Source organism: Salvia splendens, chromosome 5 (assembly GCF_004379255.2).
Source record: "Salvia splendens isolate huo1 chromosome 5, SspV2, whole genome shotgun sequence".
Classification (NCBI taxonomy): domain Eukaryota; kingdom Viridiplantae; phylum Streptophyta; class Magnoliopsida; order Lamiales; family Lamiaceae; genus Salvia; species Salvia splendens.
This window is the reverse complement of record NC_056036.1, coordinates 1,143,406-1,157,980: the sequence shown is the minus strand read 5'-3', so window position 1 is coordinate 1,157,980 and position 14,575 is coordinate 1,143,406. Positions and strand designations below refer to the sequence as shown.

Here is a 14,575-nt window from a genome sequence, read left to right as displayed (position 1 = left end):
GTACGTTTATTGGTGGACGGATGAAATAGTAAAAAGTACTAAATTGAGATAAAATTTACTTACTCCATAATTATTACATAAATAAAAATATTGCATAAATGATAAAGAATAGTTGAACCACTCATCGAGAAAACTGAAACGCCTACGAATTTCATAAATAAAATATTGTTGAAGTATGGTGTGGGTGGCTCAATCGCGTATAATCTTGGAATGTCGGAGGTTCTCAAGATGGGTTGTCGCTTACGATCGAGCTTGCAGTGTTGGCCTTGTATTCATCTTTAAAAATTTTCAATAAGGGGTTCATCTCTTTTGTTATCAAGTAGTATAATATTTTGCAATATAATGCATGCATACATGAAATTGGTGAACACATCCATCTAATATAGTTTTGAAACAATAATTTTTGAATTACTAAAAGTTACTCAAATAAAAGACATTTTAATTGTTACATTAATCTAAATTTTACGAGTCAACTTCTATTTTCCTTCAATTTTTTATGGGAAAAACAAGACAAACAAGAATTTACGTATCTGCAATTAAAAAAAATCCATAAAAATCATAAAATGCTGAAGTTAATGATAAATAACCATGAAACAAATATAAAGATACAAAGGAATGAGAAAATCTTTCGTCAATATTAATATAGGAGAAAATTACATAAAATGCAGAATACAACACTTGGCTTAGTCTAGGCTACTAAACAAGAATGCATCAATATTTCAACATAGAGTGAAGCTTAGTACAATTGCAGCTCATTCAATACAACAGATATCACAAGAATGAAATTCTGCATCAAAATCAGGGGCGGGAAAGGTTCTTTCAGATCGATTTCCCACAGAAGGCTCGGTATTCATGTCCTCGTAAAAGAATATTTACTACAAACTACATCACCTAAATCAATTCCATAGCAACTGTCAGTCTACAATTACGTGAAGGAATTTACCTTGAAGGACAAATGCAGAAATCCGTCTCCTACAAAAGGGATGATCGAAGTCAAAGTCAGCCTGTTGCAAAAATGTCTCGTCCAGATGATGCAGTGGCAGCCAGATTCTCTTCGTAATTCAGAGTTTTGGCTGCATTTAGAAGCATATCCACCCCACCTGATTTGTTCAAAGCCTCGCTACACTTTAGTTTCCCATTCAAGGCTCTCTTTCTGGATGCGTTTTGCATATGCTCGTACGTCCTCCGGGCTCTCTGGATACGCTGGATGCCAGTATTGCATTTTTGGCAAAACCATTTCCCTTTTGGTATGGTCGAGAGCGGTGGCTGCATGCAATAGATGTGGTAACCATGATCACAACCATCACATAGAACAATCTTATCATCGTCTTTATCAGTTAAGCAAGATCGGCACAGACAGGAAGGGCAATACCAACACTGGCCATGCGAGATAAGCTGCTTAGTTGTTAAACATTTCTCATGGTAAAACTTATGAGGACAAAAGTTGTGCCCACAGATTCTATATTCTCCGTCACTACCAACTTCAGTTCTACATACTGTGCAGTGCTGAAACTTGTCATCGGCAACTAACTCATTTGAACTCCCCTCTAACTCTTCTGTTGTTACAGCATTCTCAAGCTCGTCTTCTCCACCACTGCCATCACATGGTGACGACACAAAGGCATTTAGCCTCTCACAAGCTATGCAGTTCTCGTGTGAGGATTCAATTCCCTTTGCTCTACAGTTGGCACAATACCAACTTCTAGTAGGGATTTCTGTAATGGCAGGCTCGATACAGGAGATATGATACATCTCCTCGCACGAATCACAGACCAAACGAGTGTTTCCATCTGCCCTTTTCCTACAACACCTGCAGGTGTATGCTTCATCAAGAGCACGTGTCTCTGTCAGCTCGGGTTTAGTGTGCACAAGGAACTGTCAAGAAACATACAAAAAGTCATACCCAGCCCCTAAATGTCCAAGATGTGAAAGAAGCTAAATTAGTTTCAAAATATATTATTCCATTGAGACCTAATCCTTTAATCACTTCTGTAAGTGTATCGGGCATAATTAGCTCTTCAATAAGCTAAAATTTAATGCCAAGGACTTCAACCTAAAGAATTGAACACATATAACTGAAACTACATTTTTAATACCGAAGATACATTTTTTGGCCATCAAAATGTGCATTATCACTGAATGGATTTGTCGCAACAGAAACTAAATCAAATACATTGCATTAAGTGTGAGGGCCGGAGCTCCCATTAATTTCATTATCATTATTAAGTAGCAGGAGATCATACAAATCAAGATAATCAGGATAGACAAAACACAGAAAGGGCATCTGCAAGGAAATTCAATTACCTGTTCATTGAAAGCAGCCACAGTTTTATCTGATAGGCACTTTGCAAGAGCAGTTATATCAGAGCCAACCTTCTGGAGCTTTGCCCAAATCTACACAAGAAAGTACATCCTTGAGAACCAAAGCTCAAACAAATGCGATAAATCTGAAGTATTTTCTTCCTCAATCTCATAATACCAGATATTTGACAATGGTATTCTCAAAGTAGCCACACGTTGTGCATAAATACATTTCCAAGGTACGTATCCAAACAGATACATCTAATGTGGCAAGATGATGATGATGATCACACCTAGCAAAAAGCAGATTTTAAGTAACTTCAGAGAAGAGTACCTCTTGAACATCAGACTGAAATAGCAATGGAGACTGTTCATATACTTTCTCTTCCATCCTTGTGTTTATGTGATTCAAATCAAAGAGTTTGTCTGTCTTTATGCCTTCAAAATTTTCAAGAAGTAGACTGCATAGCTGTGCAAACTGTTCCGACATAAAAACATCCATAAAGGTGCAACTGCTGCGCTCTGTGAATGTTGTGGTATTTGGTCCGTTGACTGAACCACTAGATGTCAAACCTACATTAGACTTAGTTGCATTCTGGAGATCATCAAATAGAATGCCAGTCTGAGATGTGGTTTTGCTCCAGTCTTCAGAAGAACAGACAGAATCCTAGATTAAAAAAAATCATATTAACTAGTTAAGAGGCTACTAAATAGTAAATACATGTCAAATCTTGTTTGGATAGATCAAAATATATCATATGACAGAAATACACAACAATGTGAATAAACTGTAAGTTTAGCCTCTCCAAAATAAGAAAAATACCTTTAAAGTAGTTCCAAGAACAGTTGATGCTGGAAAAACAAGTGCAGTTTTTATGCTTTTCTTCAATCTGCCACTATCAAGCGACTGGCAGATTTGATCCAGAATAACGTTTCGTTTGTGATTGAGTAAGCAACCATTGGAACAATCTGCACCTTTCTGAGAACATTTAGCTAGGTCAAGTAAGCACTTCATTGACTGGGAAAATTAAAAGCATCCAAGCAGCCCAAGGGAGCACATACATAAAACTGCTAGACACGGATGGTTGTGGATTCAGAAAATAAAAATTAGGTAACAACATATCCATAAGCATAGGTGGCATGTAGGAGTAACAAGGGAGTAACTGTTAAAGTGAAAAAGAGGTAGAGAACAAATCCAAAACTGAATTCCAATAAAGGGGAATGATAATTCTGACTCATCAATATGTTTAACTCTCCACCCATATGCCCATAGTTCATAACTTATTATTAAAAGGAGCACCGAAGCAATCTCTTTCTAGTAGTATAATATTTCTAAAAAAACTGCAGTCACTAGTCTTGCAAGATTGTTCCAACTGAGTCTACAGCTTGTAACTTCAACTAAAACGAGAACTCAGAAGCAGAAGAACATTCTCATACTTCTAAGATAAAGTGAACAAAATAAACTGAGTTTGCTAAATGCTACACATCTTACTGTAGTATATTTGGGTATAACAAATAACCGCACCTTCTCACTCAGCTGACTCGCTGAATCCATGGTCTTGATGCTCTTTCGCCTCTTATAGGTAAGCAAACTATCCCCTCTCGATCCCGAAGGCCCAGTTTCAGAATCGACTGCAACACCATTATCCTTCACCTCCTCAACATCAGAGGATCCTACTAAACTCTCAAAATAACTTCGACTACCGTTCACATTACTATCTTTAGGAACATCCACCATCCCTAATCTTCGATTAAGCAAATCTAACCACCGAAGAACACTGTCATAACAATTGGAAGCCGGAGCAATCAGGAATTCCAAATTCCCTTACGAATTCAACACCTACGGTGCAAAAAACAATTGAATTAAGTCAAAATACAAGAATCAATCAACTGCTACATCCCGCTCTCCCAATAAAAGATCTAGCACTTGCTAAGTATGCATAAATCCAAAAATTGCTCGAGAATTTCAAAATCTGTACCGAAAGTAGAGAAACTTTTAGTTCAGAACTTACTGGAGTTGAAGAGGAGAAAGAGAGAGAGGAAGAGAAATGCCTTTCGCTGGTCGGATTTGGAACCCTAGAGAGATAAGTTGCCCCCAAATTGAGTGAGATAGAGAAAGGGTTTCAAATTTTCGAAACTGAAGTCTATTTTTTTTGCACGAAACCGCTATTTTTTATTTTTCTATTACATAAACCCCACTAAAAAACAATTTTATATAGTATATCTTTATATAAATTGTTTATTTAGTTAATTTGATATGATTAAATTAAACATGTTGCACAATTTAAATTTGTAATTAAACTAGTACTACTATATGTCATGGACAAATAAATGAATTAAGTAGTACTATTGCTACAAATATATGATGCTAACTAAATCAGAATTTAAAATTTAGTTAATATTTTTTCGGATTTTGGTTTGAATTTAATTTTTGGCAAATTTCAGATTAAAAATAAAAAAAATCCTTAACGAACTAAAGAAGCACTTTTATATGAGCCTAAATTTTTGAAAGAAATTCAAAAAGTCATGGACATAGAAATGAACAAATGATGGTATCGAACATTAACGAATCTAGATGAAATCATAACGAGAATCATAAAAGAACTCAAGTAGAATCAAATTATGAATAGAAAACAATGTAAATTATCAAAGCCTATTGTTAAGTTAATTAACATCATTGACTCTCTTATTTTCTACATTGTAATTCATCATCATCATATCCTTAAACTCGTCGAAGTCAAGAAGTCCATCAAGATTCTTGTCATACACATGGATCATATCTCTACAATCCTCCCCACTCTTCTTCTCCCACAACCCCATCTTCGTCAGCACCATCTTCAGCTCCTCACAAGATATAAACCCGTCCCCATCGACGTCGAAAACCTCAAAGGCCTTCCGCAGATCCTCCTCGTCGTCTGCGTCTCTGGGATCCGCGATCGCTTCGTAGAAGAACAAGAAATCGACGTAGTCGAGATTGCTTCGGCCCACGAGCTTCTCGAGCACCTCCGAGGTTGTCTGGATTCCGACCCGGTGGAGAAGATTCTGCAGTTCGGCGATGGTGATTCGGCCATTGTTGTTCTTGTCCAAGTTCTTGAAGATTATGTCGAGATCGAGAATGCTTAATGGTGACATAATGAAAATACTCATATAAGAGTTCTTTTTTAGGGTTTTGGAGTTCTTATTGCAATAATAGTATCATTTAATTAATGTTTCAAATTTTGTAACTTCTTTTATTAATGGTACAACTTTTACTAACTGATAAATTAATGTTTCAAATTTCATATTTATGTTAAGTTATTTCGGGCTGGAGCATTGGAGCCAAAAAGTGATGGTTTTAGATTTCCATAAAATATATAATTAGGCACAAATTTGAGCTTTTGTATATTGCATATTCAGGTCCAACTTAATTTTTATTGTTAATAAAACCCGTACAAGATATTTAGGCTCAATTCAGGTCGTATTATTATTAAGATTATGGTTTGCTACTTTTGTCTACATAATTATTTTCTTTTTATAAATTGTATTCAAAAGTTATACAATGATATATTTGCCTTAACATCGTATGGATAGATATTGTATTGATTGAACTGAGTTTGATCATTCATGTGCATATTTCATTTACGTTTTGTGATTAATTGTGATTATAAAAAACGTTTTCCGAAAGATTAAAAAATACTACTAATATATTAATTGACTACAATAAGTTCATGCAAATATGATTTAATATATGTCGTTACGAATTGATTGGAGCAAGAACAAATTTTATTTTCTATCCAATGAAATTCGCATTATGGCATTGGTGGTCAACTCAAATTCAAGTAGACTAAGTAAATAATTTCATCAAGTCAATGGACCACAAAATTTTGTCGTTTACTTAATTATGTTTGGACAAATTCAAGTGCCTATGGTTCAATATTAGTGGTGATTTGGACATTAATTATTTATATACAAATGTAGGGGAAATTGGACTAAGTAAAGCATGTAATTTCACTCAGTAATTCAACGATATTGTTTGAATTCCCAGCATTATCTTTGCGTTGCCATGTGCATAGTCGATAAATTTATACTATTATTCGAAATTTGCAATAAGATGCAAACTACACGTAAAAGTGTAAAAAGAGAATATTGAAAAAAGTATTTAGAACATGTATTATAAGTGGAAATGGGTTACCTAAAAGGTATTTTATTTGGTGTTGAATAATTTTTTATATAGTCCACTAAAAAGCAAAAGTAAGTTGTGATTTTTTAATTGGATATTCAGAGTAGAAGAGAAACACCATAGTTTTCCGTTATTATTAGTAATTTATTTATTATTGGATAAATATGTTTAATGTGTTAGATCACCTAATGTAAGATTTCTGTTATTCTTTCTTACCAAACACGCCCTTCTCTCACTCTCTTGAACTAGACAAAGGACCTGACCGACATTCTACAAAAGATCGCACCTTTCTTTGCTTCTCTGAACTCTCTCTCGCTCCCGATTCGATTCCCATGATTCCCGATCTCATGCTCTCATATTCCAACTGGGTCGCTTCGTGTTCTTGAAAAAAAATGATCTTTGAGGTTTTGTTGGCTGGTTTCATTTCAATTTTGACTTGGTATCTGAGTTCCGATTTCAGTGGGCCCCTTTTTCTAGGATGCTGTCTTGTATTCGCGAACTAGACTAGATTTTTGGTTAGTTTTTGCACTCGATTTCTCATGTGTTTCTAACTTCTTGAGCTGCAGCTGAAGTGAGTGATCGGGCTGACTTTGTATTTTCAGTGTTGTGTGTGTGTGTGTGTGTGTGAATTCTTGCTATGATGTTGAATTATTTCGTTATGAACGTTGATTTTGCTGTTTATATATACTGTATACATATAATCTTTGATGTTGGCTGTAGATTTTGTTGATTTGAGATGGTTAGTTATGTCTTCTATTGATTGTCAAGGTTCTGATTGTATGTGTTGAATCTGGTTTTGTGTTACGAACTCTAATGTGTCACATCGGTTTTGTAAGGTAACTAGGCAACCGATGTGGGGTTTATTGATCAGAAAGGCTAGTTTTTTTTGTGATTAGCTCTCGTGTTTGGTCTGTATCATTTGGTTGCTTCGTGTCAGTGAATTGATGGTTTGATTTGTTTGTTTTTAGGAAGGGGGAAGGTAGCGGCTGCAGTGCACAAAAAATATGCCTAACGCGGCAGCTGTTGTCGAGAAGGCCACCAGTGGCAAGCTGGATGGTCCAGATTGGGCAATAAACATCGAGCTTTGTGACATGATAAACACGGATCCTAGGTATTACTACTTCATTTACTTTGACTCTACAAGCAATCCGTTCTCGCGTGAGAGTGATTTCTTTAGATAAAATGTGCTTAGTATGAGATGTCAAGTGGGCAGTGGCTAATGCTTTTCCTTTGTATAGAATTGAATATCTGCTTTAGAAACTTTAGTTGCAATCTGTTAAAGAACCAGTGATAGGTTATAAGAATGTGACATCAAGTACTCATATTCGACTGAAACTAAACAAGAAAACTGGCTCTTTGTGTTTGGAGATTCTGCTTTAGATATCATATTCGACTGTAATAGTGCATTGGTTTCACATTGTTGTGGACGAGGTGAATTTCTGCGTGCAATCTCATATCTGAATTGAAAATATCAGGCAGGCAAAGGATGCACTAAAGATAATCAAGAAAAAGTTACGGAGTAAAAGCCCTAAAACTCAGCTCCTTGCACTGTTTGTAAGTATTCCTTGCCTTTTTCTGGGCTCTGAACGATGTAGACCATACACGTGTACTTAAAGACAATTAAGTGAATGTAGCTGAAAAATGTTTCCATCTAATACTTACAATTTAGGTGCTCGATACGCTGAGCAAAAACTGCGGGGAGCTTATATTTCAGCTGATTGTTGAGCGGGATATTCTAAGTGAGATGGTCAAAATTGTTCTAAAGAAGGTATTGCTGTTGCACCTCTTTTACTCGGAAATTTTCTTGTATGCATCTTTTCATTTGTTTGTAATGTGTCTTTCAGCCCGATTTGAATGTGAGGGAGAAGATACTTGTGTTGATTGATACTTGGCAAGAAGCTTTAGGCGGAATATTTCCTGAATATTCTGCTGCTTACAATGAACTGAAGGTGACTAAAATCTCCTGGTTTTTACTTTGCATATCTTACTCCAGAGCTGTACCGTGTTATTTTGAGGACGTTTTGTTTTACAATATAACGAAATGTAAGTTAGAAATATGCTTAATGAGGAAATGAATGAGCTCTTTTATATTCCCCGTTTCTGTTTAATGTTGATGTCCGACTTAAGTCAAGCTGCGGAGCTGATAATTGCCAAATTTGAACATGCTAATTAAGTTAATCGGATGTATAAGAGAAGTGAGGGACTAGTTAGGTGGCATGGTGTCTTTACTTGCAAACTCGTGGGAACAAGTTATCTCATGATTTTTCCTTCTTTAATCTTTAGTAAGGAACCATAATTCATGGAGTTATATGTTTATTTTCAAAATATGCAGTCTGATGGTGTTGAATTTCCACCTCGAGAGGAAACTAGTTTAACATTGTTCGATCCACCCCAAACACATACCATAGCTGAGACTACTTTCCCGTACGAGGATGCAGACATTGAAGCAACATTGGAATCTGATGCCTCTGGACTCAGGTACATGTGTAATGTTTTGTTTTCGCATTTTGTGTGCTTGAGATGTCTTTGAATTCAACATGAGTTTTCGTCTTTTTGGTGTCCGTCATTCAGCCCGGAGGAGATTCAAACCGCTGAGGGACTCACTGACGTTCTTATGGAAATGCTGACCGCCTTGGATCCAAATAATTCTCAGGTTGAATTACGTTGTCCCTTTATTGAAATCGATTCTCACGTGTTTGTTACTATACTAAATCAATTTCTTCTTGCCATTGGGTGTGAAGGACGAGATCATTGTTGACTTGCTCGATCAGTGCCGTTCATACCAAAAACGTGTCACAGTTCTTGTGAACGAGACTACGTATGTGTATACTAGTTTATTCTTCGTTCTCTGTATATGTTGGCTCATTTTTATGGTGTATCACATATTTTCCCACCTTCTGCAGAGACGAGAACCTTCTATGTAGAGGATTAGCGTTGAATGACAGTTTGCAGCGAGTTCTTCGTCGCCACGATGATATTATTGCTCATGGAACTCCAGTTCAAGTGGCGAAAACAGAAGCTCCAGTTGCGCCTCTTATGAACGTGGATCACGAAGATGAAGAATCGGAAGATGATTTTTCTCAGCTGACGCGCAGGTGTAAAATAAATTCTTTTACATAACGCGGACCACTTTTTCGATGTTTATTCTACATCCGTCCGAAACCAATAGTCCTGTTTTTCCATTTTTTGTCTGTCCATAAAAATTAGCCTAATTTCATTTTTGGTAAGTTTATTTCTAAAGAGATAACCTCCATTTTCCACTAACAATTCCCCAACCACTTTTTTCTCTATCTCCGATATTATCAATTTTGCATTAAAACTCGTAGAAATGTTTTTCAGCCGTTTATCTGTTTCGTGCCTTCTATAGCCTACAATACAAGGAAATTTAGCAAATGTGTTGTTAAAATTTGCAGATCATCGAGGGATGCATTGAAAGGGCTAGCACAAAAGACCGATCTCAGTGACGACGTCTATGAGACAGATCGTTCGTCCAGAGCATTAGGTTCCACGAGTAGTGATGTTCCGCCTCACTCAAGCAGCCGAAACTCCTTCCCTCCGCCAAGTCCAACGCATTCGTCATCATCTTCTGATGACGATGTCATCTATCCACCACCGCCACCACCACCACTCAGCGGAGCAGATGCAACGATCGAATCTGCGGATGCGTTGCCGCCTCCTGCAGGTACCCGTCTGCCTCCTCCACCAATCAGGTATAACCAGAGGCAGCAGTTTTTCAAGCAAAAGCAAACGAATGGCGGGGCAAGTAGCCAGTCTTCGGGTTCCTCCTTGGACGGCCTGGTTGGGCCGGCCAAGAATCTGTCGCTCAGATCACCACCGGCTGCTGCCACCGAGCAGGAAAAAGCCGATGACGCGCTTTTTAGAGACTTGGTTGAATTTGCTAAAGCCAAGTCATCATCACCTAGACCAAATAGGTCATTGTGATTTTGAAATTGTTGTATGTTCTTTGTTCCTCTGTTATTAGAACTCTTGAAATGGATATTTGTGGGATCTTGGAAAAACTGGTGAATATGTTTGTTGGTGTAATGTAAATATCTCCTCTCTAAGTATCAATTTATCATTCCTTTCTGAGGTAAGTGATTTGTATTTATTTTTTATTTCCCTAGACATCACAAGGCTCAATAATTGTCTCCTAATTAATTCTATTTTCTCAAATTTCACATTTGTTCTCTCATCACTTAAAGTTACCAAGTACCACTTCTCATTTTTTGTGTGAAAGAAAAATATCACAAAACATGATATAGATGGAGGACTTTTTAGGACTATATTACCTGATTTATTTACTTTAATGGGGTAAAATTATATTTTTACAATGAATTTGAATGTACTATTAAGTTCTTATCTATACATTTCTAGTAGTAATAAATTCAAATTTTGAATAAAAAAAGGAAAAATAGTGTTTCATGAAACAACTTTCAAGCCATTTTGACCACCAAAATCCAGCATTATGAGTAATATTAGAGTATCCGCAATGGGGACGGATGTCCCGACGGACACCAAAAAGCATATCATGCCATGTCATAAGGACATCCAACTGCACTGCCCCGTCATAAAGACATACCACTGCACAATAGCGGACATCCCCAAGGACATCTCGGCGGACATCAACAATAATAAAAATTCACAAATTAACAATTACGGAATTAAAATTTCGACACGAATACGGGAAAAATGCAACCATTTTATTTTTTTGAAAAAGCATACATATTTAAATTTTAAAAATAAATACATAGTTCACCAAATAAAAACATCCCGAACCAAAAAACGATTCAAACAAAGTTACATGTTATGCATTGAATCTGTATAGTTTGCCGTTAGCCGAACAGGGGTCTCGCTGGTATGATATGTTTTTGTTTTAGGCCTTCATTTTCGACGATAATACATGCGTTAGAGTTTTAAAAAAAAGCGTATATATAGAGTTTGCAACGAGCCGTATATATAGACGTGAGGTATCCGCGGAGTTCCGGCGACGTCCGCCATTGCGGATGCTCTTAGAATAGCATCAAGTTGATAAGAGTTCAAAATAGTATCGACAAAATTGGTTGTCTAATTGGGCCAAGACATCTAACTTTAGTGGGCTAGCAAAGCACATAGGATATCTTGGCCCAACTCATTGCTTGGAACGGATGGCCCAGAATTAGCGCCACAAGGGCCCAGCCAATTGTTTTGGGCCAACATCCAACCCACTTAATGGCCACACATAGGTTATAAGCCATTGTTAAAAGGCTCGGCAATATGCATATGTAGTTGACTAATTTATATATTGGAATAATTAAGATTATGATATCAATATGGGACAAACATGAAAAGCTTGGACATAAATTATTTTGTACTAATACTTGACATAAATTCAGTTGGCTTATTGTATAAGTAGATCGACTCATTTTCTAGAGAATCTCGGATGTAAAATATTGTGACACGAGATTCAATCTTGAATATGAGCTAAGACTTTAGTAGATACACTCCACACAAATTGTTTTTAAAACTGTGTAGTTTTTGGAGAATGTGCCAAAAAAATTTAGACTGATTATGAAATCAAACTTGTGCATAAAAAGTTTTAAAACACTTATTAATAAAAAAGTGAAAGAATAGTTGGTTCGCTATATACTTGGTGATAATATGATTTGGTATGATTGTGTATCAATTTGTGAAGATTAAAAAAAATCATAGGCAAAAATTATGAGAAATTAAAGTAGGATTATAGAGATTTATCATTATTACTATACCAAATTAATATTAAACTTGAATTAGTGGAGCTTTTCTAATATAGAAAAACCCTCCAAAAAGATTAGTATGCTGCTTAAATTGCGACAAGCACACGGTATTCTTTAGTAAAAGGCGAAAGAATAGTCCGCTATGTGCTCAACGCGCAGCTGTCTGGGTCAAATACATTGGGAAATTCTATATTTTACAAAGACTGCATTAGTATTGTTTTGTTGATTGTACGATGTGGGATTTGTAACACTTACAAAATTGATCCAAAAACTATATCTCACCTTCTTTATTATCAACTTTGTTCTGGAAAATAACAAAATGGAACTAGAATTGATGGGCTAATCTCCTCTGTGATTAGGCTTGTGGTTTTTAGTCAAAAGCTGGAGGATTTGAGAAACCACATTATATGATATAAAAAAAACGATGTAAGATTGTGCTGTTTATGCATGGTTCTTGGATGTTAGCATTTTCTATGCTCTAATTATGAGTTTTTTCTTCCAATTTGCCAGTTGAGCATGTATTGTTATAAGAAAACAACAGATAATGAAATTTGACTTAAATGGATAGGGGCCGCGCGAACGCAGGCCCCCACTGACACAAATTATGACGCAGACTCAACCACTTGGCCGACCTTAGTCAGGCGCCCCTCCAAAGTGCAATGGAGGTCGCCTAACTAGGCCATGGGTCTTATGGATCGCCATTGACCCCGTCCAGGTAAGTATGTTTCTTCTATTTCTTTCTATCATTTATCAATGTGCTATTCCATACTTCAGCTATTAGGCTTTCGATGTGGGATATATTATATGTTTTCTTTAATCTTTATGACGACTACTTTCATTTTTTACCTTTTTCACTAACATTAGATTTCACTTTATTAACGTCATTAGATCTTGTGGCAAGAATTTTAGAGCATTCGCAACGTAACTCTTTAAATTTGAACCTTGACTTTAAAGTAGACTTCATTTTACAAACGAGAGACAAAACCTCAAGAAAATCCAATTTGCCTATCAAAAGAAAAAAAGAAAAACAAAGGAGGGGAATGATGTAATTTATGTGTTTGCTGACTTTTGGGATTATGATGAATTGAATTGGCATATTGAGTTTTCCGCATGCACTGGGTGCTCTTGTACTTTAAATGAAATCCTTGAATTATTATTATTATTATTATTATTATTATTATAAAAGATCATGCAAATTACAAAGGTTAAGAATTAGGTAAGGTGGTGATAGGCCAATGTAATGCAATGCAATGCAATCCAAAAGTGATTGAAAAGAAAATAAAATAAGACTAGAATTGATGGGTTGTGTCAGGCCCGTGCAATAGTGCAATGCATGGGCGACAATACTTGAAGACCCTAGTAGCAAGCTACCAAGATAGCCCTACCCTCAAAAAATAAATATAATATCGTGTGAGCTAATAGCTCACGTATCAAATACTAAACTAAGAAAAATAGATACTACACTTGATCTTAGCTAAAAGGCTGAGAAAGGTATAAATTTTTAAACAAACGTGCCTCTTCTTTTAAACTCGATTTCCGAAGACCACTTTATACTCATATCAGATGTGGTATAATAGTTCAAGCCCTCTTGTTGTACATGGAGGATTTGAGAATTCATATTCAAGAATTACATTGTGAAAGTATGAGAGATAGGACTAAGAAACCATTGTGTAGTCTTTAACTTTAAGCAAAGATTGTTATTGATATGGTCACCTAAGAGCATCTCCAATAGCGGCGAGCGCATCGGCTCGCCGATTTTTTGCGCTCGTCGGTCCGCTCGCCGAACTATTGCAGCCGGCGAGCCCCAAATCGGCGAGAAAAACGGCGAGCGCATGCCGATTCCCGAGCGCTCGCCGTGCGCTGGCCGCTATTGCAACCTCCCGATCGGCGAGCGGTTTTTTTTCGAAACACTATATATGCGATTTGCACGACATTCTCATTCACACCACTTGTTTTAACGAGTACTCTCTCTATCTTAATTTTTGTACAAGATCAACAACGCGAAATGGAGCACAACAACGAGCCTACTCCGGGGACGAGCGGGTCTCAAACTCCCACGGTACCCGTGGGAGGTGGATGGGGTCCGATGCCCGGGTACTACTACCCTTGGCAGCAGATGATGCCCGGGATGGCACCCGGGGGTGGTACGCCGGGATGGCAGGGGATGCAGGGGGGTCCGATGATGCCGGGGTGGGCACCCGGGATGCAGATGACGCAGGGGTACCCGGGATGCAGGGGACGCCGGAGAGGCCGGGGATGCAGGGGACGCCGGGGGGGAGAAGACAACGTCTATCGCCCCAGTTTTGATTTTGGTACCGCTTCTTCGCACACATCGACCCCAGCGGAGACGCATTTCACAGGGTTTGAGACCTTCTCCTTAGAG

The 14,575-nt window shown here is 37.2% G+C and overlaps 3 protein-coding genes and 3 non-coding genes across 8 annotated transcripts; 1 reads left to right on the top strand and 5 right to left on the bottom strand.

The window, feature by feature from the left end:
* Positions 1-616: 616 nt before the first annotated feature.
* Positions 617-4,454, bottom strand: LOC121802398 (PHD finger protein EHD3-like). Of its 2 annotated transcripts, XM_042202062.1 has the most exons (6): positions 4,314-4,454; positions 3,827-4,141; positions 3,125-3,280; positions 2,636-2,968; positions 2,305-2,394; positions 617-1,875 (listed from the first exon to the last, which is right to left on the bottom strand). In XM_042202062.1, exons 2-6 carry the CDS (start codon positions 4,037-4,039, stop codon positions 1,000-1,002), a joined length of 1,668 nt encoding a protein of 555 aa, XP_042057996.1. In that variant the 5' UTR covers positions 4,040-4,141; positions 4,314-4,454; the 3' UTR covers positions 617-999. The 2 variants fall into 2 exon arrangements, with proteins under 2 accessions (XP_042057996.1, XP_042057997.1); XM_042202063.1 differs by lacking the exon at positions 4,314-4,454 and having other exon boundaries at positions 3,125-3,369; positions 3,827-3,950.
* A 511-nt stretch (positions 4,455-4,965) lies between these two features.
* Positions 4,966-5,433, bottom strand: LOC121802575 (probable calcium-binding protein CML44). The gene has a single exon (XM_042202264.1). It carries the CDS (start codon positions 5,431-5,433, stop codon positions 4,966-4,968), a length of 468 nt encoding a protein of 155 aa, XP_042058198.1.
* A 1,229-nt stretch (positions 5,434-6,662) lies between these two features.
* On the top strand, positions 6,663-10,554 carry LOC121802570 (TOM1-like protein 4). Of its 2 annotated transcripts, none has more exons than XM_042202259.1 (10): positions 6,663-6,864; positions 7,429-7,571; positions 7,936-8,014; positions 8,130-8,228; positions 8,305-8,409; positions 8,793-8,938; positions 9,032-9,113; positions 9,202-9,278; positions 9,364-9,555; positions 9,874-10,554. In XM_042202259.1, exons 2-10 carry the CDS (start codon positions 7,465-7,467, stop codon positions 10,400-10,402), a joined length of 1,416 nt encoding a protein of 471 aa, XP_042058193.1. In that variant the 5' UTR covers positions 6,663-6,864; positions 7,429-7,464; the 3' UTR covers positions 10,403-10,554. The 2 variants fall into 2 exon arrangements, with proteins under 2 accessions (XP_042058193.1, XP_042058192.1); XM_042202258.1 differs by having other exon boundaries at positions 6,663-6,975.
* A 1,679-nt stretch (positions 10,555-12,233) lies between these two features.
* LOC121806080 lies at positions 12,234-12,354 on the bottom strand. Its single transcript, XR_006051615.1, has one exon. It is a non-coding gene; the product is annotated as a U5 spliceosomal RNA (small nuclear RNA).
* A 402-nt stretch (positions 12,355-12,756) lies between these two features.
* LOC121806071 lies at positions 12,757-12,915 on the bottom strand. The gene has a single exon (XR_006051608.1). It is a non-coding gene; the product is annotated as a U1 spliceosomal RNA (small nuclear RNA).
* A 575-nt stretch (positions 12,916-13,490) lies between these two features.
* Positions 13,491-13,687, bottom strand: LOC121806074. The gene has a single exon (XR_006051611.1). It is a non-coding gene; the product is annotated as a U2 spliceosomal RNA (small nuclear RNA).
* Between the last annotated feature and the right edge of the window lie 888 nt (positions 13,688-14,575).